This window comes from Macaca mulatta, chromosome 5 (genome assembly GCF_049350105.2).
Source record: "Macaca mulatta isolate MMU2019108-1 chromosome 5, T2T-MMU8v2.0, whole genome shotgun sequence".
Lineage (NCBI taxonomy): Eukaryota > Metazoa > Chordata > Mammalia > Primates > Cercopithecidae > Macaca > Macaca mulatta.
In genome coordinates, this window is record NC_133410.1 from 194081960 (window position 1) to 194107181 (window position 25222).

A 25222-nucleotide genomic window follows, 5' to 3' on the forward strand; every position below is an offset into this window, starting at 1 on the left:
TGTAATAGTATTATAACATGTTATAATTAATGTTAAAAACCGAAGAATCCTTATTAAAAACCGTCAGGTTAACTATGTTACTAAACTTACAAACTTGCTCTGAATCCTATTTTGATGGTTTCAACAATATTGACTAGGGGTTAAAAAAGCAAACACTGAGAGTAGATTCATTCTTTTATTGTGTTAAACCAATCAGGATTTTACGAATACAATAGCATCATTAGCATTTTAGAAAATACTGTATTGTTATAGTGAATTCCTTATTAGGAAAAACATGTCATGAATAATCTATTTGCAATTTTAAACTGATAATTGCAATTAATTTCTCTCACAAGTAGCTCTGCTTGTGCCCACAAGACTGTATATAAGACAGTCTCCTGTAAAGTCTTAAAAGCAGAAAATTGAACAGGTTAGTTCGTAGACTGATACTCTCTCACTGCCTTAGATTTTTGGTTGAAGGTCCTGGTAAAGTTTTAAAAGTTAAGAACCATTTGAAGCACAGTAAGGCATGGGAGGAACCCACAACTGTGGTGCTCCTGGCTGGTCCCGTGTGGCAGGGAGGGACTCGCTATGGGGTTAGGCCTGGAAAACGAGGCTCCCTCTGTAGCCAGTCTCTGAATGGAACATTTGAATGCAAAGTGTTAGACCCAGCCACTGGGGGAATACTAAATCCTATTACCAAAAAAAGCATCTTTTACTTTTTGTAAATTGCAGTGTCTTAAAAAACATATGGCTTATTATAACATTTCTCTGTGCATAAAATTTGCAGATTTATGAGCTTGATAGAACATAAAACTATGTAGCACAAATAAAATTTTGTCTATGACAGTGCTTATTTGGAACTTCATTATAATATCAATTTTAAAAAATCAATTTTTTTTTTTGCGTGAAGCTATGTGCCTCTTAAATGGAAGCCATTACTTAGACATTATATGCAATACAGAATCTGTGCCATAAAATTTTGAAACATTTTAGCCATTCACAGATCATTTATTAGGGATTGCTTATCACATAGATACATTTAAATAATATATGTATGGAAAAGATGTTTATATTGCATAAATGAAAGACAAATTATTGATATACAAAATTTAAAAATGTATTCGTAAATTTCTATCCCGAAATGGCTCAGGAAGAATAATTTTTAAAAATCATACAGCTAAATTTCTGAAAGGTAGATAAGATTATCGACATCATTCACTCCTGGACAACAGATAATTCAAAAGTTGTAGCTATTAGAGAAGGAGGGGCAAGAAAAATTAGCCTCATGCAGTCAGTAATCATTTATGTGAGAAACGAGGTTATAGAAAAGAGTCACACAGGACACATTAACGTGAGTCTGTGAGAAAAACTATTAACATGTATTAATACTGGGTTAAAATTTTTTGAAAAATTTTAGACTTTCTCTATGATCATAACATATTGTGATGTATGCTTACCTAACAAGGCAAATCACTGTACAACTCATCAGCTACAGTAACAGGGGAAACCATAAGTAACCATTTTAGAGTAATTGTAAGTAATTTAAAAATGAATGAAGAGAATATAAGTGACTTTTTTAGCCTTAAGCAGGCTTATGAGGATGTCTAATGATTTCCCTGACGGATGGCACAGAATTGGTTTCGGAGTCAACACCTATGCAAATAAAAATGTCAGCTGAAAAATGAGATGGCACAATAAATCAGTCCTTTTAAGGAAACGGTGGAGGCAAAGAAAGGCAGAATAATTACATGCGTGGCCGCAGGGGTGGTTAAGGTGGTGCCATCTGTCACAGCAGACCTCTGACCCCAGGTGGGGGAGGGTGTCTCAGAACGGCCAGTGGTGTCAGAGTCACCAATCTGCAGCTCCTCAAGCATGGCTGTGGAGGACTCACTCTCCGAGCGGGAGGAGTGCTCGGCCAGGGAGGAGTCTGTAGTCAGAGAGCCTGTGTCATGGCTGTGGATAAGGCTTTCAGGAGCTGGGAGCAGGTGTTTGTATAAGCAATGGGAAAGGCTGTGGGGTTTATGCAGGCGTGAAGACCCCAAACCATCGGGTGGCGGAAGGCTAAGTGATGCTGAGCTGGTGCCACTGCCTGGTGAGAAAGTGGCTCGGTTCAAAGGTACCACGGAAGGAGGGCACGGAGGAGAGGCTTCTGGTGTGGTTTGTCTGTGTGTCTGTGAAGCATTTACCTCCAACACACTGGCAGGTAAGTTCTGATTTCCAAGCTGAGTATGAGGAAAAAATAATAAGAGATAAATTATCCAATTAACAAAAGTACCTCTTTTTTGCAATTTGGCAGAGAAGGCAAAGCATCGGTTTTATTTGCAAGCACTTTAAGGAGTTACATTCAGATGGATTAGGTGCCAACCACACAGTGCAGAAAAAGCATGAAAACAGGAAGAAAGTGAACCCAGTCGGTGTGTTTTGGAAACAAGGCTGGTTTTCACACAGCACTGCAATGTAATTTTGGGTAGGGGCTTGAGAATGTTGGCACAATGAAACTGTTTCCTCAGGAGTTTTAGTTTTTGTATTTGTGACGATGATAAGATATCAGACTATTGGTCAGCAGAACTGGTTTGCCCTTCACTAGAAAAATCTAATCGCATAACTGCCTCCCCCTTGCCAAAATGTCCCCAAAACATAAATCTGTTTGTCTTATTTTTTCCTGGTTTATGAATCTAAATACTGATAATACTAAACACAACTAAGTGGAAAAGATAAATGGAAACGCTATTTTATTTCCTTTCCACTCATTAAATCTGTTCTTTGATTTCACTACAAAATATGAAAAGAATTGGACTTTAAAAATATCCTAGCAATGCAAACAGAGGTACCATGTGTGAAAATGAAAACCAGCCACCGATAATGGTTAGAACGCACCCTAGTTAGTTAGAACTGTGGTTGGCACTAAATCTTAGGTAAAGGAGAAAGAAACTGAAGGAAAAACAAAAGATTTAACAGCTCCAAGCCTATATCTAGCCCAAGAGGCTAATCATAGCGAAGGGATGCTCTGTAGGAAGAAGAGAGATGACCGTTTGAAATTTTACAACCACCTGTGGTAGCCCTGATGACGTCTGACCGCACATGACAAACAGGATGATAAGCACTGAATTCAACATAAGTGAATAAAACTCTGAAGCAAGTTTTCTTACTTATTTTTTCTACCTTTCAGAATAAATATTTTTTTTGGAGGGGATGTTTGGGGGAGGAAATGGTTTGAAGATAGATGGCCAGAGGTATTGTGAGATACTAATACAAAGATGGGAAATGAATGAAGGAGAACCATTTACACTTAGAAATATTGCCTAGTAAATGTTTAAGGAGTACAATTTGGTGTTCTTTGGCAGCCGCAATTTTCATAATGGCTGATGTCATGCGCGTTGTTAGCATGATAAAAAAAGTTACAATACTTTTTTTCTCAGACTTTTACTTGAATACTTTTAAAAAAATCCATCATATAAAAAGGTCTCTCTGAATCATAGATCCCTTAGAAATCTGATGAAAGTGACTGATCCTTCTTTTAGGGAAATGCACAAATTCATACATACAGAAAGTTCTGCACAAACTTCACGGGGAGAGAGACACTCTAAACATATCCTTAATCTAACGGGTTAAGAAACCCCAACCCTGGATAAAAAGACAGATTTTCTTGTCCTAATCTCACTTAATATGATTTTTTCTTGTTCAAACAGAGTCATTTTAAATGTTTTATATATATATATATATATATATATATATATGTTTTACTGTTTATGGTTGTTTAAATCTCTAGAAATAACTGACAGAAATCTGAGTTACCCAGAACTTAAAATGTTTTGGTAGGGATGCACCCTTATTACTGAGTGCTTATAGTAATTGCAATCTTATTGGAGGTAAAACTATAATATTATGAAATTACCATAATTCTAACTTAATATATTAAAATTTTGCTATAAGTCTGAATGTAATTCAGTATAAAGCAGTCTTTGGATGGCGTCAATGAAATTTCCCCTAATAATGCAGCTTTACTAAGGATGCTTCCACGTAATATGAATCTCTTTTTAGTTTTATTTATGCCAAATGAAAACTATGAAATAATACAAATCATACAAAAGGATTTGAGTTATTTGCTCATAAGACTTTTCCCTTTGAAATTAAAAGAAAATAAATCTAATGACTTTAACTCCCATTGGATTGACTTGTCCATATCCTATGACTCGAAACATGTCAAAAGCTAAAGCGTCTTCTTTCTAAAATCACCATTGTCATGGGTAATAAGATCAGTAGTTTGCATAGCATTGTGTCTGGGGATGGCCCTTATCCATTCAATTGTTCTTCCAAATAGAATGTCCACAGAAAACAAAATTATTCCACCTTTTGAATTTCTTTCACCACCTCCTGACATGTTCCTGGTTTTGAGTCTTTTAATGCACGTGTGTGTATGTGTGCATGTGCGTGTGTGTGTGTGCACGTGTGTGTATGTGTGCGTGTGTGTGTGTGAGTGTAAGGCATGAAATGCCTCGTGGTGAGTCACATCACACTTACATTTCTACAGATAGAACTCAATAATTCAACAGTCGTACTGGTCACCCACAAAAAAGCTTTGACAAGACCCCAATCTCCACATGAATGGAATACTCTATAGACCCGGGGGGAGAGAAAGACCATGAGACACGTGTTTCTCCTGAGGAAAATCAGAAGAGCAGCTGGAAAGGTGTGAAGGGGAAGAAGGTGGTATTTTCCCCATCTGGACTACCCTGAAAAATAGGGAAAACTGGCTTAAAATAAGCACATTTTTTTCCTTACTTCGTGAGTGGCAAGTAGATGATGCAGAAAATCATCCCCACTGTTTTGAGTCTCCTTTTCAAGACCGTGGAAGACTGAGGTGTTTGAATAGGGATCAAAGGTCACCAACTTTTTGTGAGTATAAATTGCTTTTTCTTTCCCCCACCCTTGAGCTAGCAGGAACGGGGTAAGGAGAAACACCAGCTAGCAGTCAGGGGCTGCCTGGTCTTCTGCAAAGGACAGGGACAGTACTCAAACCTATGCTTCATACACCAAGAGAGAGCACCTGCTTACTCAAACTAGCACTGAGCTTCTTCGTCCAAATGACTCCAACCCAGAATGCTAAGGAGAGCCTGTGGATGAGAGTGATCACCAATCGACAAGGGAGCTCCTGAGGAATGAAGGGGCATGGAGATTCAAGGGAAGGTGAGCTTCAGCAGTGGAGAAAGCGTATTGAGTTGGATGAAGGCATTGCAAACTCAAGTGCCCATCATGGGCCAGGAAAGTATCCAGAATGTGCAAATCAAGCCCGTGCTGGATGCCAGGGAATGATGGGACAGATGGCAGAACGCGGAAGTCATGTTGCCCCTCAAGGCGGGCGTCATTTGCCCACATCCTTTGCTTTGAAACAGGCTGAAAATGAAAGCCCACTGTCTCTAAAACCACCACAGTCATGGGTAATATGAGTTTTAGTTTGCTCATAAGCTCAGTGACAACACATCTATAGTCACAAGCCCCTAGGCCATCACTTGCTGATGCAGCAGATGTGGAAGCTGGAGGAGAAAGAGGGTAGGTGTGAAGCGGGGATATGAAGGAGTGCATGGCCAGGCCTAGGGAGAGGAGAGTAAAGTGCTTATTGGGGCGCAAAATTTAAAGAGTGACAGAAACTAAGTAATCGAGATAAATTCTGTTTCAATGCAATCTTTGAAAGAAAATCAAGATAAATGCAAAAAAGAAAATATACCCCATACTGAACAAATATGTCAAAAATATAAATAAAGACCAGTGCATGCCAAGCCATAGGAAAAGAGAAAAAAAAAATGGATCTGGAGTTTTTAACGCAAGAAAACTCATCAATAATATTTTCAAAATCTACATGTTTGTTTATTTCAGTTTTAGTTGAGAGAATAGACATGTTTGACAATTTCTAATTAACTGATGGCAATCTTAAATCATTTTTAATTAATTTAAGGTGACGTAAACATGTAATAGGGCAAGCGCAGTGGCTCACACCTGTAATCCCAGCACTTTGGGAGGCTGAGGCGGGCGGATCACCTGAGGTCAGGAGTTCGAGACCAGCCTGGCCAACATGGTGAAACCCCACCTCTACTAAAAATACAAAAATTAGCCAGGCGTGATGGCAGGCACCTATAATCCTAGTTACTTGGGAGGCTGAAGCATGAGAATTGCTTGAAACTGGGAGGTGGAGGTTGTAGTGGGCCGAGATCACACTACTACACTCTGGCCTGGGTGACACAGCAAGACTGTCTCAAATTTTAAAAAAAAAGTTTATTTTGCTTTAAATAAAATATTTAAGCTTAAAATAACGTGTGAGTTTCAATAAACCTGCGTTTCAACTTTTCAAAAAAAATTCTAATGACTTAAACATTCTAGGAAAAAGTTCATTCACAATATATGAAAACAGGTAGAAGGGAGCACAGAATTTCCTTCCACCTCAGGCTCCAGTTGGCTTGATGTGGCCCTGTGGCCGAGGATCCTAACATCTGCCTCTTAACATCTTTAGTCATTGGGCTTCTAGGCTTCATTTCTCAAGGAACATAAGGGGTATATATTAAATGTCAAGCAAAGAAATCTGACAGGCTTTTTTCCAAAGGAGTTGACAGTAATTTTCTTGAAAAAAAAAATATCTAGGAAGGGGAGTGTTTTTTTTTTTTTTAACGGAGTCTTGCTCTCGGCCTCCAAAAGTGCTGGGATTACAGGAGTGAGCCACTGTGCCTGGCCGGAAGGGGTTTTTAAAAAACCAGTCTTTACCTCCCATCCCCATATCCTTTTGGGACAATGTGCCCCCTCTTTCATGGCCTGTCCTGGGCGTATGAGGAGACATGCCAGCAGCTGTGTCTGTTGCCGGATCATCATTTTGCTGGCCACAGTTGATTAGGAAGAGGGAATGACTGGACTACGCTGGGCCAGTGGGGCCCTGCCTCCCTCCTGGGAATTTGAATTGGGAATTTGAATTATATGACACTGAATGCCCCTCAGGTAGCTGTCAGGTACCCAGACGCAAGGAGTCAGAGAATGTCATGGAAACCCACGGATAACCTGAAGTAACAACAGAGCAGAAAGTAAAAGACGGAACTATGCAGTTCCTATGACTGAGAAGGACGGAGGGCGGCTGCCTGGTCATTGCCCCGTTTCCCTAAGGCCTGGCTGTATTGCCTGCATTGTAATGATGTGAGATTGTCTGACAGCCTCATAATAAAAACTATTTGAACCATATACTCCCTACCCAAGACCTGGGCGACAAGTGATCTAAAATTGTCACACAGATTGGGCACACTGACAGCATGTGGCATCTGAATCAGGGGAGTAAATATTTCTACTGTACTCTGTGGTGTTCAGATTGGGAATATGGTTTTGCATCTGGGGAAGTGGCATATTTTAAGAGCATTACCAAAATATGGGATTTCAGAATCAGCTTGTGTGAGAGCATAGAGGTAGCAGAGGCTAGTGGCTGAGCTGTGGATCTTGAGTCAGACAGACTTAGGCAAGTTGTTTAATTCCCTTGGCCTCAGTTCCTTCATGTGTAAAATACAGACATGGATAAAACCCATCTCTTAAAGCCTGTAAAAATTAACACGCTTTTAATTTTTACGTGGGGCAATGTAAAGTGCTTAGCACAGTGCCTGGTGTGTTGTAATAGCTCTCAAAAAAAGGAGAATCATGTTTAAAAAAATCAAAATACTGGGAAGGAACAGGAGTGCTCTACACAAAGCCAGTAGCAGGGTAGGGAGGGGAAGGATCACGTGAACACTGTCAGATGGAGGCGGAAGAATATTCTCTCTCTTTTGCTCTGTGGATAACCATGCAGAAGTTAAGGAAGGCAGATCATGACCCGGTATTAGAAATTCTTTCCAATAATTCGATCTCAGAAATGGCCGAGCACTGGATTGCTGCCTTGGAACGTAACTGAGCTCTTCATTAAGTGTATTCAGAAGAGGCTGGAGGCCCATCTATCGGGAGATATTGAAGAGGATGTTTTATTTGTAAATTCATGTTGGCCTCCCAAATATTCTCTAATGTGCAATTATTTAAATGCACACATATGCATGCACGTGAACAGACATCAAATGGAGAAATTGCCAAAGACCTGATCAACTAATAGCAATTACAAGCTCACAGAAAGGAAGCCATCCTAATGGAAGACATCAATGATCGGGGCTGGTGTTGATAGGAATGTTCCAGAAGGTGTGTTCTGCAGTTCTGCCCCTATCACCCCACACTGCTGACATGTCTGCATTACTCTGTCCTCCTTAGCATCTACATACTGATCTCATGGAGCACGAGAAATGAGTTTCCTCTCTCTTCTACACCACGGGCAGGCAAGTTCCCCTGTGAGTCCCCAGCATATGTACAGTGGCAGCTGTGAAGGTGCGGCTTTGGCAATTGATTGATTATGTTGTTTCATAACAGACAGGACAAGCTTATCTTCCTGAAGCAAAGAACATAGCACAGATGCCAGAGAAACTCTTTGGGGGTGTAGCTTTTTGCTGGCTTTCCGAAGCGTCTGGCTTATACCTTCACTGACTTGACATTGAGAACAATGTGACATTTTTAGCAACAGGATATCTGGTCACACAGTAACAGAAGGATAACATGCCTCATTTCTGGTCTGTTTGCAGGAGGACAATTAAAGCACATGCCATTTAGAAAACATTATGAAAAACTGTCAAATATGAAGAGAATTTCTAACAGTGACCTGTAGTTTTCTTCTTAAACTAATGATCAGACTTTAATAATAACAAAACTATGTAAATAAAACTTCTGGAACACTGAAATGTACTTTTCACATCTTGGTGTACTTTTATTGCTTGGGTCTGGTAATTCCTGGGAGCCTCATTCTTTATAATGGAGCACATATTTGGCTGACACAGTGTATAGCTTACAGCGCCTGGCATTGGCTAAGACTTGCCAGAATGTGGAGTGCAAGTGTTTAAATTGGAAAGGTCACCATTGTGAAAGATCATTACATGAAAATGAGACTTAAAAATGCAGCATATCACAATCATCAAGACGTAGAAACAAACCAAATGTCCACAGATGGATAAATAGATAAAGAAAATGTGGTGTATGCACCCCCTAGAATACTATTCAGCCTTAAAAAAGATGGATATCCTGCCACATGCTGTAACATGGAGCAACCTGGAGGACGTTATACCAAGTGAAAGCCAGTCTCAGAAGGACAAATATATGAGCAGAGAGTAGAGTGGTGGTTGGCAGGGGTTGGGGGCAGGGGGGAATGAGTTGCTACTCAGTGGGCATGAAGTTTTAGTTATGCAAGGTGCACACATTCTAGAGATCTGCTTTGCACAGCATGGTGCCTACAGTTAACAACACTGCACTGCACACTTGCAAATTTCTTAAGAAGGCAGATCTCATGTTAAATGTTCTTGCCAAAATTTTAAACAGAGAATAAAAACTGCAACAGCTTCATGCTACCTTTTTCACAAAGCCTGAGGAAAGAGGACACACTATGTTGGAACAAACTGCAAGTCTGTTGAAACAAACTTTCACCCACCGGTAAAAAAAAAAAAAAAAAAAAAGAAGTATTGTTGAAAATAATATATTTATTTTTCCCAATCAGATGCATAATTTGGAAAAATATTATTTAATCATGATGACAGCTACTGTAGGTTTAGGAATTACTATGAAGCAGGTACCATGCCAAGATTCTTATATGCCTTACTCAAACCTCCCAGCAGTTCTATAGATGAGAAAACTGCTGCTCGGGGAGGGTGAATAACTAGATGAATGGATTTATGTTAATAAGATCTTGAAAGAGCTGACTGCCCAACCACTCTCTTCCCGGTCTGTCTCATACCCACTCCAGGAAAGCCTCCTTCCTCACCATGGAATCAATGGTAAGTTTTCAGATTTCATTTCAAACCTGTCTTATCAACAGCATTTGTGCAGTGAACCATCCCTTTCTTTCCACACATTTTCCTCGCATGGCTTTTAGGATGCCACATTTTCCCGGATTTTCTCCTCCCTTAGAGGATGCTGCTTTCAGTCTCCTCGGCTGCTTCTTCCTCTTAATGCTGAGATTCACTCAGGCTCAACTCTTGGCCCTCCCCTTTTCTCTGTCCACCCCCCTGGTGATCTCACTCTGTCTCATGGCCACAAAACCCATCGACAAGCCAATGGCTCATATCTCCAACCAGGACCTTTCCCCGGGAGGTACAGGTTCTCACATCCAAATGCTTACTTGACCACTTCATGTGGATGTCTAAGAAATGCCTCAAACTTCCTGTTTCCCAAATGGAACCTTTGAAGTTTCCACCAACCTGCTCCACCCACAGCTGTCCAGTCTCAGCTGAAGGCAACGCTATCTTCCAGCTGGAGTCAACCTTGACTTTTCTCTTCCTCACATCCCACATGCAATCTGCCAGGAAGTCCTGTTTGCTTGACTTTCAAAATACATTCTCAGAGTCTGATTTCTCACCACCTCCTCTGCTGCCCCCTGCTTTGAGCCCCCATCATTTCTCACCTAAAGGACTGCAGTAATTACCTAACTGGTTTGCCTGATCTCCTCCTTGCCCCACTATGGTACTTTTTTCACTGAGTTGCCAGAATGATTTTGTTAAAATATAATGGAAATAATAATGGTGGCAGCCTCAACATCCTCCAGTGGCCTCCATTATTATTGAGAGTAAATGTCAAAATCCTTGCAATGGCTCACAAGGCCTCCCGTCGTCGGGTCTTTCTTACCTCTGACTTCACTTCCTATCACTCTCACCTCACTTACTTCCTCTCCCTCCCTCAGGCTTCCTTCTGGTCCTCCCACAGCCCCAGAGTGATCAACCTCAAAGCCTTTACATAAGACATTCCCTCTGCCTGGAATATTCTTCGCCCTTCAAAGCTGTTCTGTCTTTTCAGTGAGGTCTATTGATTGAGTTACCATACCTGACATGATATCTGGTCTCCACAACTCAGCTTTGCATGGCATAACTCAATTTCCATAATCTTCTAATATATGTAATTTACTCAAGTTCTTATTAATGTTTGCTCCTCCTGCCACACACAGACAAATTTTAAGCAGGAATGGTTTCAAATCCAACTCTGTCACTAGAACAGACTGGACATAGGTTAAGCACCCAATAAATATTTGTTGAATAAATAGCAGTGACAGGATCTCAAATCTTAACTTTTGGATGGTGCCGATACCCTGGGGATTATATAATCAAACCAACCGTCTCTGCTCAGCCTGGATAAAACCATGCAAAATGAAAAGTATCAGCTTGTTTTCAAACATCACAAAACCATTCTGAAGAAGCAAACCATGTTGGATGAGTCCAGTGACTGACATGTGTTCCTATGACTTCTCCTACGCCTGCTTCCTGGCATGCCCATCCTGGGACACGGGCGAGCCCGCTCACTGACACTGGCACAGGCCTGTCTGTACAGTCGCCCAAGGATTTTGCTCCCTCAGATCTTCCTGGACTCCTGAACCTGATCAAGATGCACCTGCCTTAGCTTCCACCGTCATGGCGCCGTGTCTCCTTGTCACTGGTAAGTAACTATTTCGCAAGGAGAAGTAGCACTCTTTCAGAGTGGCGGCCCTGCAGCCAGTCTGCCAGGGTGTGCATCCTGGTTCTGCCTTGTGCCAGCTGCATGACCCCGGGGGAGCAACTTCGTGCCTCAGTTTCCTTAGCCATAAAATAAGGACAGTAGTAATACCTACTCCATGGGATTGTGGAAATCATTAATAAACATAAACAAGCTGGAACAGTGTCTGCATAGAGTAAACCCTTAATATCTGTTAACTGCTACTAATGTTGTTATTATTATTATCATCTGATTTCACAGGTGCTTTCAGAAGCTATTACCTTAATTAAAAGAAATCGCTCTACTGAATGAATTTTGCACATCTCGATTAGCTGATGGAGAAGATATTTGAGTAGAGGTGTGATAACACCAGTTTGTCCTTTTAATCATTTCTGTTTAAGGCTCTTCTGCTTTATGAGTGGGTGGGGGGATCTTGGTGTCAGTTAGTTATCTTTTGGAGATTTTCTGCACAGTTTAAAAATATATATCCTCAAGGATATGTTTTGGATGATCTTTAATAACACAGATACAAAAAGGAGTAGTATACAAATTATTTACTTAGACACCAGTGTTTTCAATATTAACACTGCTGCTGTTGCTGCTACTATTTTATCTTTTATTAACAGCTATCATTTATTGAGTGCTTGCTCTAGCCTAGTCTATGGTAATTCCCTAGTCTTATCATAACCTATGAATTAAGGATTAATTAGTATTCTCATTTCTTTGTTCGGACTCACAGGAAAGTTTAGATGAATGTCTCATCACATAGTGATGCCTGGATTAAATTCTACAGTTTACCCTTAAAGTTTATGCTCTTAGCACTACATTGTTTTATGGAGAAGTCAAAAAGAGAAGCACATTTCTCCTGCTGACAGACTAATACACGTAAGCAGAAGGATGCTGAGAGAATTCTACATATATGGAAAGAAAGATTTACTTCCTGCAAGTCTGGATAATAAAAGTTGGCTAATATACTTTCTGAAATGATAAACTGATTAAGTTTTAGTGAAAATGAATATTGGGTTGCAAAGAAATAGACACTGCTTAAAATTAAGATAACCGTTCCCTGCCAAAGCAAATTATAATTGACAATTATTTGAAGAGATTTTACACATGTAAATAAAGTAAATCTAAGTGCAAAAAGGTCTCATATGAAAAATATTTCTTTGAAACCTAAACATGCTTTAAGTCCTGAAGTAGTTTGCAGTGTCTTAAATAACTGAGCCCTCAATGATTTTCCATAAATATCTAGAAGAAAAAAAATTTTAGAACATGATTTCTGGATGAAAGATCTGTATATGCATATTTACATTTAAAAATACCGAGATGGCCGAATAGGAACAGCTCCAGTCTCCAACTCCCAGCGCGAGCTACACAGAAGACCGGCGATTTCTGCATTTTCAACTGAGGTACTGGGTTCATCTCACTGGGGAGTGCCGGACGATCGGTGCTGGTCAGCTGCTGCAGCCCAACCAGCGAGAGCTGAAGCAGGGCGAGGCATTGCCTCACCTGGGAAGCGCAAGGGGGAAGGGAATCCCTTTTCCTAGCCAGGGGAACTGAGACACACAACACCTGGAAAATCGGGTAACTCCCACCCCAATACTGCGCTTTAAGCAAACAGGCACACCAGGAGATCATATCCCACACCTGGCCGGGAGGGTCCCACACCCACGGAGCCTCCCTCATTGCTAGCACAGCAGTCTGTGATCTACCGGCAAGGCAGCAGCGAGGCTGGGGGAGGGGCGCCCGCCATTGCTGAGGCTTAAGTAGGTAAACAAAGCTGCTGGGAAGCTCGAACTGGGTGGAGCTCACAGCAGCTCAAGGAAACCTGCCTGTCTCTGTAGACTCCACCTCTGGGGACAGGGCAATAGCAAACACAGCCAAAACCTCTGCAGACGCAAACGACTCTGTCTGACAGCTTTGAAGAGAGCAGTGGATCTCCCAACACGGAGGTTGAGATCTGAGAAGGGACAGACTCCCTGCTCAAGTGGGTCCCTGACCCCTGAGTAGCCTAACTGGGAGACATCCCCCACTAGGGGCAGTCTGACACCCCACACCTCACAGGGTGGAGTACACCCCTGAGAGGAAGCTTCCAAAGCAAGAATCAGACAGGTACACTCGCTGTTCAGAAATATTCTATCTTCTGCAGCCTCTGCTGCTGATACCCAGGCAAACAGGGTCTGGAGTGGACCTCAAGCAATCTCCAACAGACCTACAGCTGAGGGTCCTGACTGTTAGAAGGAAAACTATCAAACAGTAAGGACACCTACACCAAAACCCCATCAGTACATCACCATCATCAAAGACCAGAGGCAGATAAAACCACAAAGATGGGGAAAAAGCAGGGCAGAAAAGCTGGAAATTCAAAAAATAAGAGCGCATCTCCCCCGGCAAAGGAGCGCAGCTCATCGCCAGCAACGGATCAAAGCTGGACGGAGAATGACTTTGATGAGATGAGAGAAGAAGGCTTCAGTCCATCAAATTTCTCAGAGCTAAAGGAGGAATTACGTACCCAGCGCAAAGAAACTAAAAATCTTGAAAAAAAAGTGGAAAAATTGATGGCTAGAGTAATTAATGCAGAGAAGGTCATAAACGAAATGAAAGAGATGAAAACCATGACACGAGAAATACGTGACAAATGCACAAGCTTCAGTAACCGACTCGATCAACTGGAAGAAAGAGTATCTGCGATTGAGGATCAAATGAATGAAATGAAGTGAGAAGAGAAACCAAAAGAAAAAAGAAGAAAAAGAAATGAACAAAGCCTGCAAGAAGTATGGGATTATGTAAAAAGACCAAATCTACGTCTGATTGGGGTGCCTGAAAGTGAGGGGGAAAATGGAACCAAGTTGGAAAACACTCTTCAGGATATCATCCAGGAGAACTTCCCCAGCCTAGTAGGGCAGGCCAACATTCAAATCCAGGAAATACAGAGAACGCCACAAAGATACTCCTCGAGAAGAGCAACTCCAAGACACATAATTGCCAGATTCACCAAAGTTGAAATGAAGGAAAAAATCTTAAGGGCAGCCAGAGAAAAAGGTCGGGTTACCCACAAAGGGAAGCCCATCAGACTAACAGCAGATCTCTCGGCAGAAACTCTCCAAGCCAGAAGAGAGTGGGGGCCAATATTCAACATTCTTAAAGAAAAGAATTTTAAACCCAGAATTTCATATCCAGCCAAACTAAGTTTCATAAGTGAAGGAGAAATAAAATCCTTTAAAGATAAGCAAATGCTTAGAGATTTTGTCACCACCAGGCCTGCCTTACAAGAGACCCTGAAGGAAGCACTAAACATGGAAAGGAACAACCGGTACCAGCCATTGCAAAACCATGCCAAAATGTAAAGACCATCGAGGCTAGGAAGAAACTGCATCAACTAACGAGCAAAATAACCAGTTAATATCATAATGGCAGGATCAAGTTCACACATAACAATCTTAACCTTAAATGTAAATGGACTAAATGCTCCAATTAAGAGACACAGACTGGCAAACTGGATAAAGAGTCAAGACCCATCAGTCTGCTGTATTCAGGAGACCCATCTCACACGCAGAGACATACATAGGCTCAAAATAAAGGGATGGAGGAAGATTTACCAAGCAAATGGAGAACAAAAAAAAGCGGGGGTTGCAATACTAGTCTCTGATAAAACAGACTTTAAACCATCAAAGATTAAAAGAGACAAAGAAGGCCATTACATAATGGTAAAGGGATCAATTCAACAGGAAGAGCTAACTATCCTAAATATATATGCACCCAATACAGGAGCACCCAGATTCATAAAGCAAGTCCTTAGAGACTTACAAAGAGACTTAGACTCCCATACAATAATAATGGGAGACTTCAACACTCCACTGTCAACATTAGACAGATCAACGAGACAGAAAGTTAACAAGGATATCCAGGAATTGAACTCATCTCTGCAGCAAGCAGACCTAATAGACATCTATAGAACTCTCCACCCCAAATCAACAGAATATACATTATTCTCAGCACCACATCATACTTACGCCAAAATCGACCACGTAATTGGAAGTAAAGCACTCCTCAGCAAATGTACAAGAACAGAAATTATAACAAACTGTCTCTCAGACCACAGTGCAATCAAACTAGAACTCAGGACTAAGAAACTCAATCAAAACCGCTCAAATACATGGAAACTGAACAACCTGCTCCTGAATGACTACTGGGTACATAACGAAATGAAGGCAGAAATAAAGATGTTCTTTGAAACCAATGAGAACAAAGATACAACATACCAGAATCTCTGGGACACATTTAAAGCAGTGTGTAGAGGGAAATTTATAGCACTAAATGCCCACAAGAGAAAGCAGGAAAGATCTAAAATTGACACTCTAACATCGCAATTAAAAGAACTAGAGAAGCAAGAGCAAACACATTCGAAAGCTAGCAGAAGGCAAGAAATAACTAAGATCAGAGCAGAACTGAAGGAGATAGAGACACAAAAAACTCTCCAAAAAATCAATGAATCCAGGAGTTGGTTTTTTGAAAAGATCAACAAAATTGACAGACCACTAGCAAGACTAATAAAGAAGAAAAGAGAGAAGAATCAAATCGACGCAATAAAAAATGATAAAGGGGATATCACCACCGACCCCACAGAAATACAAACTACCATCAGAGAATACTATAAACACCTCTATGCAAATAAACTGGAAAATCTAGAAGAAATGGATAATTTCCTGGACACTTACACTCTTCCAAGACTAAACCAGGAAGAAGTTGAATCCCTGAATAGACCAATAGCAGGCTCTGAAATTGAGGCAATAATTAATAGCCTACCAACCAAAAAAAGTCCAGGACCAGATGGATTCACAGCTGAATTCTACCAGAGGTATAAGGAGGAGTTGGTACCATTCCTTCTGAAACTATTCCAATCAATAGAAAAAGAGGGAATCCTCCCTAACTCATTTTATGAGGCCAACATCATCCTGATACCAAAGCCTGGCAGAGACACAACAAAAAAAGAGAATTTTAGACCAATATCCCTGATGAACATCGATGCAAAAATCCTCAATAAAATACTGGCAAACCGGATTCAGCAACACATCAAAAAGCTTATCCACCATGATCAAGTGGGCTTCATCCCTGGGATGCAAGGCTGGTTCAACATTCGCAAATCAATAAACATAATCCAGCATATAAACAGAACCAAAGACAAGAACCACATGATTATCTCAATAGATGCAGAAAAGGCTTTTGACAAAATTCAACAGCCCTTCATGCTAAAAACGCTCAATAAATTCGGTATTGATGGAACGTACCTCAAAATAATAAGAGCTATTTATGACAAACCCACAGCCAATATCATACTGAATGGGCAAAAACTGGAAAAATTCCCTTTGAAAACTGGCACAAGACAGGGATGCCCTCTCTCACCACTCCTATTCAACATAGTGTTGGAAGTTCTGGCTAAGGCAATTAGGCAAGAGAAAGAAATCAAGGGTATTCAGTTAGGAAAAGAAGAAGTCAAATTGTCCCTGTTTGCAGATGACATGATTGTATATTTAGAAAACCCCATTGTCTCAGCCCAAAATCTCCTTAAGCTGATAAGCAACTTCAGCAAAGTCTCAGGATACAAAATTAATGTGCAAAAATCACAAGCATTCTTATACACCAGTAACAGACAAACAGAGAGCCAAATCATGAATGAACTTCCATTCACAATTGCTTCAAAGAGAATAAAATACCTAGGAATCCAACTTACAAGGGATGTAAAGGACCTCTTCAAGGAGAACTACAAACCACTGCTCAGTGAAATAAAAGAGGACACAAACAAATGGAAGAACATACCATGCTCATGGATAGGAAGAATCAATATAGTGAAAATGGCCATACTGCCCAAGGTAATTTATAGATTCAATGCCATCCCCATCAAGCTACCAATGAGTTTCTTCACAGAATTGGAAAAAACTGCTTTAAAGTTCATATGGAACCAAAAAAGAGCCCGCATCTCCAAGACAATCCTAAGTCAAAAGGACAAAGCTGGAGGCATCACGCTACCTGACTTCAAACTATACTACAAAGCTACAGTAACCAAAACAGCATGGTACTGGTACCAAAACAGAGATATAGACCAATGGAACAGAACAGAGTCCTCAGAAATAATACCACACATCTACAGCCATCTGATCTTTGACAAACCTGAGAGAAACAAGAAATGGGGAAAGGATTCCCTATTTAATAAATGGTGCTGGGAAAATTGGCTAGCCATAAGTAGAAAGCTGAAACTGGATCCTTTCCTTACTCCTTATACGAAAATTAATTCAAGATGGATTAGAGACTTAAATGTTAGACCTAATACCATAAAAATCCTAGAGGAAAACCTAGGTAGTACCATTCAGGACATAGGCATGGGCAAAGACTTCATGTCTAAAACACCAAAAGCAATGGCAGCAAAAGCCAAAATTGACAAATGGGATCTAATTAAACTAAAGAGCTTCTGCACAGCAAAAGAAACTACCATCAGAGTGAACAGGCAACCTACAGAATGGGAGAAAATTTTTGCAATCTACTCATCTGACAAAGGGCTAATATCCAGAACCTACAAAGAACTCAAACAAATTTACAAGAAAAAAACAAACAACCCCATCAAAAAGTGGGCAAAGCATATGAACAGACATTTCTCAAAAGAAGACATTCATACAGCCAACAGACACATGAAAAAATGCTCATCATCACTGGCCATCAGAGAAATGCAAATCAAAACCACAATGAGATACCATCTCACACCAGTTAGAATGGCGATCATTAAAAAGTCAGGAAACAACAGGTGCTGGAGAGGATGTGGAGAAATAGGAACACTTTTACACTGTTGGTGGGATTGTAAACTAGTTCAACCATTATGGAAAACAGTATGGCGATTCCTCAAGGATCTAGAACTAGATGTACCATATGACCCAGCCATCCCATTACTGGGTATATACCCAAAGGATTATAAATTATGCTGCTACAAAGACACATGCACACGTATGTTTATTGCAGCACTATTCACAATAGCAAAGACTTGGAATCAACCCAAATGTCCATCAGTGACAGATTGGATTAAGAAAATGTGGCACATATACACCATGGAATACTATGCAGCCATCAAAAAGGATGAGTTTGTGTCCTTTGTAGGAACATGGATGCAGCTGGAAACCATCATTCTTAGCAAACTATCACAAGAACAGAAAACCAAACACCGCATGTTCTCACTCATAGGTGGGAACTGAACAATGAGATCACTTGGACTCAGGAAGGGGAACATCATACACTGGGGCCTATCATGGGGAGGGGGTAGGGGGGAGGGATTGCATTGGGAGTTATACCTGATGTAAATGATGAGTTGATGGGTGCAGCACACCAACATGGCACAAGTATACATATGTAACAAACCTGCACGTTATGCACATGTACCCTACAACTTAAAGTATAATAATAATAAATAAATTAAAAAAAAATAAAAAAAAATAAAAATACCTAGACATTTGCTGATGAATTTAATAGGGTTTTAAATTTGAAAATGGTTTCTTTCTCCTTTCCCCTCCTGCTTGGAAACTAAGAAAGCATTAGGTCATATAAGAAGCCCAAACCAAAGGAGTTAGGGTCTCTACAACACACATGTATTAATACGAAGAGACTGAGAAGCCTAAGGTACCACCCTGCAGCCTGAGGACTGAGAGGCCACTGCAACTGCAGATTTTTGTCTCTCTTGCTGAAGAGGTATCTTTGCAGTCTCTGGAGAAAGCTCAGGTAGCCGTTTGTGGCTTTCAGGATCCTGTCCTGAAAGGGGAGCTATCTGTATGGAAAGAAATGCTGTGTGTGTCTCAGGCACTGGATTAGGGGTCAGTGAGCAGGGCCTTTTGAGAAATGATGGTACTTCAACAGATTTGGAAAACTGTGGAGTATTAATGGGGCTGCTACTTCCTAGATCCTTGTTATGGGTTAGTTTCAAGGTAGAAATCCTCCGCGTTTGAGAATCTTGCCTGTAGTCCTCTTGTAGAACTGGGGTGTTGATGTTAGTGAATGGTGCAGGATCCGTGCTGGAAGTTGCTGGTAGTGGATTAGTGATTTTTTGTGTATACGACATGGTTGTGTTAGATTCTTCAGAATATACAATTGTCTGTCTCGAATCTTCATTGGAATACATAGTTCCCTGAGGAAGTTTTTTGTTAGCAAAGTACTCTGTATTGGAGGGAATTTGTGTGTTAGTTACTAACTGGTCTAAAATGACACCCTTTGTGTGACTGGTTATCAAAGAGCTATGAAAGCTCTCTTTTCTGTCTGGTGGAGGGGGTGCCTGGATTGACAATGGGATCTAGAGAGAGAAATAAAGTTGAAAGAAAAACAGAGAAAGTCCAAGTTAGTCATGAAAGAAACCAGTGTCAACCTTGCCTTTACAGAAGTAAAGCAATGCCACACCTTCTGATTATGCTATCCATTTTGTTAGCTAGATTGAGTGATCATTTTCATTCCCTTTAGAATGCACTTACATTTATTATCAATGTTTGCCCTTAGGGGAAAAAAGTGTTTCCAGAGAATACATTATAACCTTTGCTCCACCTACATTCTGGGAAATTATGTTAAAAGTGAACATGTGTTCTCTTGGCATATTTTTATTAGACTTTGAAATATATATATATATATATATATATATATAAAACCATATATATATATATATATGGTTTGTTTAATAGCATTGTTTTATAACAATTTTCATGCTTGGGACATAATTTTACTAATATCTCCAACACAGAGCTCCTTTAGTTAATATAATAGTTGCATACTCATAATCATTGAATACATAATGTATTGCTGACCTCATCAGTTTAAATCCAAAGCATCAGCTGTCAGCTTTTAAAGAATTAGAATATATGCTAGAGATTATGTTAGAAACTGATATACTTTTACGAGCTTAATCAGAAACAAAACCAAACCAAACCCTTGTTTGTTAAAATTTGTTCTCCATGTTGTAAATACAAGTCTGGCAAGTAAACTAAATACAAAAGGAAAAACATATTAAAAATAAAACATGTATTGAAATATGCACACTAAGAAAGAAGCTGTAAGCAGTGGTCTTTATAATAATCATGCCTTAAAATAATACAGTAGACAAGAGTGTGCAGGGTTACCTGAGTTGGTGATCTTTTATCTTGTAGGTTTGGTCGAACGCTTCTAAAACCTTTTGCTGCAAGAGAGGAATATGTAGCATCTCCGTTCAGTGTCTCTTGATTGCCATCATTGTAAGATCTCCAAGCTTTCATTAAGGGAAAACAATTGGATACAAAAATATCTACGTTCACTTAAACATTTTTTATAAAATTTATTTTTATTTCCAAAATTGTAGTGTTCTTAATAGAGGTGTAATTTAATATGCATAACAGTATATGAAATTTAAATTTAACATGAAGTCAGCACATGTGGCTACGAATATGTTTTTTAAAAGTCACAAATAATGTAATAGTTATTCAGAATATTTTTTCTGTACCTGAGTCTGGTGACTGAGAATCACGGCCTGAAAGAAAAAAAAAATGTTGAAATGAAGACTAAGGTGAAATAAATTAATAACCCAGTAAAAATAACATGGCAAAGAACTATATGCATTATTTTTGCAAACATTATTTCAGTTTTAAAATCTGGGTATGTCAAACATGCCAAAGGGAGGCTTGTACATTTATTCTTACTTCAATTAGAATGTCATTCATTAAATATCTATAATATATAAAATCTATATGGCAAACACTAATTTTTCCTGTCAATGATGTTGTAACATGCCATTTTAATCTTATTATGGCCAAAGATGAATATGTGAATTTCTAAACATCAAATTAAAGGATCAAAAGAGATCTGGTTTATAAACAGCACTAACTCAAACCACCAGATCCTTAACTTTCAATGCCCTGCTGTTGATAAGCATATTTAACTCCTGGGTTAGAGAACTGTACTCTGTAGTTTGCATTTTTTTTTAACCTTAGGAAACTGTAGACCTGTCTACCGTATCATGTGACATTTTCAAATTATTCTCGAGACTGAGTTTTTTTCTTATTGCCATATAAAAGTCATTTTACACTCAAATATGAAAGAGCTATTGCAATATGTTCCACTGTCTTTCAGCTAGTAAGCTGTGGAAAATACATTTCAGTACTAATAAATTGCTTTTGGTAAGGCAGTTGGCAAGTTATCGGTGATATATTTGTTATCAATTTTATTGAAGTTACATATTCCAGAATCTTCTATATGCAAATTTGAGGTAATCAGTTGGCACGTTTAACTCATGTATATTTGAAGTCATCAGCTTGTGTTGCCTGGTTTATTAAAGCACATGGTCAACTTTACTGAGATTCATTAAGCTTTTAGCCCAACCTGCTGTCCAGTCCTGGATTCCTTCTGCGTGTCCCCAGGACCATTATTAGATTCTCATTTCAATTCATAAAACAGGAACTTTACATGCTGAAAAAGTCTTTGTTTTTCTTTTAATGCTTCAGAATAGTTATTTTCAAGTTTAAACACAAGAATTTAGAATGATAAAAATGGGTTGAGAAATGCAAGCATCTGATTTTTAGATAAAATATTTGATATGGATTCTTTCCAAATCAAAGAAAGAAACACAAATGTGAGTCAGCACAGAGTATATTAGAATGATCCCAGCCCAGGTGAGCCAGAGAAGACTAATAAATTCCCATTCTTTATGATCATTGATAACCGTATGGATTTTATTTCCAATGAATTTAAAATTAGAGTAATAAAATGGGTACCATAGAGAAAAATCACTTTGATGAATTATGCATGAAATGCTTATTGGATCCTACTTCTAGAATTTGTACAATTTTTACAATTTTATTTTATTTTTTAAAGATGTGGTCTTGCTATTTTGTCCAGGCTGTCCTTGAAATAGTGGGCTCAAGAGATCCTATAGACTCAGTCTTTTGGTTAGCTGGGGCTACAAGTGTGTGCCACTGGGCCTGGCCCTCCTTCTAGGATTTGATGGAAGCAGAAATGATTGAAATTCTTTACCAGTTATATGATGAAGATAAAGAAAAACACAGTTTGGCAATATAGAGCAATCATCAGAATTCTGTTTTGGGGCACTCAGGAGAGAGATTTAACAACCACGAGGCTGCCATTCACTGTGGACAATGAACAAATTTTGGGATTTGGGAAAGGACAATGAAAAATAAATTTTGGGATTGGGGAAGAGGCAATAAAATCGCCCAAAGCTCCTTTATGAGAAGAGAAGCAGCATTAATAACAATGATTATATTCTGATTATTTTCTTGAGTATAGAGAGTTTCTTTTATGCTTGGTTTGGTAAAACTGAGATAAAAAAGAAGGCGTGCGGTATGTGCTGGGGACGAGGTAATGGGAGCCAGAGGCTTGGAGGTGCAAGGGGTGCGGGTGTGGTGAGAAAGAAGAGGGTGTACTGGGCAGGTCTGAAGGACACTGGAAATAAACTCCCTCTAATAGTCTGTAGGGGGCAGGCTCTGTTTCTTCACGCTGGTCACCGTGTTGAAGACGATGGAGCCCCAGGAAACGGTAAGCATGAGAATCAGAGGACAGTCACTCCAGGCTCAACTGTGGGTCTCTTCCTGGGACACTGGGCCCAGGGATTTCCAAATGAATCTGTCCCTGTGCCACTGGAAACATTACAGTAAGAGTGGTGGGCTGTGCTGAAGGGCCTTGCATCACACAGTGGACACGTGTGTGCAGAATTAAGAGAAAGGAGAAAATGGCCATGAATTCGAACTTCAGGATGAACCAATATTTTAATAAAGCTTATGTGGATGATTAAAGCCTGCCTTGAAGTGGGTGGTCTTTCAAGGAGACTAAAGTACATATCATTTGTCTTTCTTTAAAATAAATCCAATTACAGATACTTGGAACACCCAGTCCTGATTTGCTCTTTATTACAGTCTCCTATATGGACACTGTTTAGCATAGCTCTGCTTTTATTTTATCCCTGCAGGAAAGCCTAGGAGAGGGAGGACACCTGTTCTTTGGGGCAGGTAATAGAAAGTATCATGGATCCATGTCAAGTAAAGAGAGCATAGGTTAGGAAAAAAAAAAAAAAAAGAGTCGGTCAGGTAAATGGCTTAGCAGATGTGTGGGGAAAATGGTTTTCCCCCAAATCTGCAACATTCTTGATGCACATTCACTTGTTAAAAAAAACACAAAGCTAGGACTAGGGGCCTGAGTCCTTCATGTTTAGTGTTCTTTAGTAGATAGTCACTGCTTCACTGATAATCCACTAATGACTAAATGGTGTACGTTTTTCCCTTTCCTGGCTGTTTTGCATGTGAATATTTTAACAAATAGGGTCTTGAAGAATGAAGACCTCCACATGCTCTTACCAGCACTTTTCCTTGTATCGAGGCGCAAACTAGTGAGTATCTGTCTGGAATTGTGTGCAAGACATTCCTGGTTCCATGTCAGGGGTGGAACTGAATGCCCTCAATGGCCCTTTCCACTGTTATGATTCTAACATGACAGCTTTTATGTAGCTGTGTTTGTGGTACGTGTCGCAGCATAGCCTCGCCTCTCAGGTTTTATTTAAATCCCTTTTAACTGATGTGCTATACTGACACTATCACTTATACTTTTCTTGAAAATTATTTTGATGCCTATAACTCATTTCTTTAGAAGACTCAAGTGTTTTTCAAGAATTATTTTGAAATGTTGATTAAATTCAAGTCAACTAATTGAGTGCCTACTGTGTTTCTATGTACAAGTATAACCCTTTTCATTTATTTTCTTCATTTACTCTCATTTATTCTGACAAATCCTTGTGAGCCTGGGAAACGATTAAGCTTTCAGAGAGGTAAGAAAATGACAAACATTTTTTCTTTTGAAAAAAAGGAAATGAGATCTAGACAGACTAATTTTCTTAAGGGCATAAAACATGCAGGTGGTATTGACAAGACCCTGCCTCTTGGCAGAGTGGTCCCCATACTGCAACAGGCCACTCTTGCCAGCGTTCCTTTAGGCTGCCAAGTGGTTTTGGTGAAATAAAATGTTTTTCATTGTTTCTCAATAGTCATTGTCTTGGTTCTAGCATAGGTTTAAAATATCCATGTGTGCTCTGATGGATTGTCCAGTGGGAATTTACTTCTTATAAAAGGAAAAGAGAAAGACAGAATGACTCAGGGGACAAAGAGGTGATGACTCAGATTGACTCTCTGATCTGAGAAGGGAGTGAAAATGGCCGGGGACCTTTTGTGGAGGTTTTACATAAAGGTCCCCGGCCTTTTGTAACAAATTACAAAATTGTTGTATTTTAACAATATCAAAGGCAATAAATATTTATCAATTCCCTTTTGATTCACATAAAGACACTGTATCATATAAGTTCTTATGAAAGCTACATAGAATGCAGTTGTGCATATTAATGCTGACTTCTTTATTCAAAAATGTAATGGAAACTTCTTTGAAAAAGGGGGCCAGGTGTGGTGGCTCATGCTTGTAATCCCAGCACTTTGGGAGGCCAAGGTGGGCAGATCACTTGAGGTCAGGAGTTCGAGACCAGCCTGGCCAACATGGTGAAACCAGGTCTCTACTAAAAAAATACAAAAATTAGCCAGGCATGGTGGCAGACACCTGTAATCCCAGCTACTCAGGAGCCTAAGGCAGGAGAATGCTTGAACCTGGGAGGCAGAGGTTGCAGTGAGCCGAGATCGTGCCACTGCACTGCAGCCTG

At 39.8% G+C, this 25222-nt stretch overlaps 1 protein-coding gene across 49 annotated transcripts in view; it reads right to left on the reverse strand.

The window, feature by feature from the left end:
• SORBS2 (sorbin and SH3 domain containing 2) overlaps window positions 1–25222 on the reverse strand; it is a 379286-nt gene that overhangs the window by 77228 nt on the left and 276836 nt on the right. For 21 of the 49 annotated variants that reach the window (XM_078002520.1, XM_078002544.1, XM_078002511.1 and 18 more), the window contains 2 exons: window positions 21020–21046; window positions 20664–20788 (listed from right to left, as the gene is read on the reverse strand). Coding sequence is in view for 45 of the 49 variants with exons in the window: in XM_078002544.1 (XP_077858670.1) it covers window positions 20664–20788; window positions 21020–21046 (152 nt within the window). In the remaining 4 variants the exon portion in view is untranslated. Of the gene's footprint in view, window positions 1–1730; window positions 2205–19189; window positions 19832–20663; window positions 20789–21019; window positions 21047–25222 lie in introns of all 49 variants that reach the window. The other 28 variants (XM_078002522.1, XM_078002516.1, XM_078002513.1 and 25 more) reach the window with 10 other exon arrangements.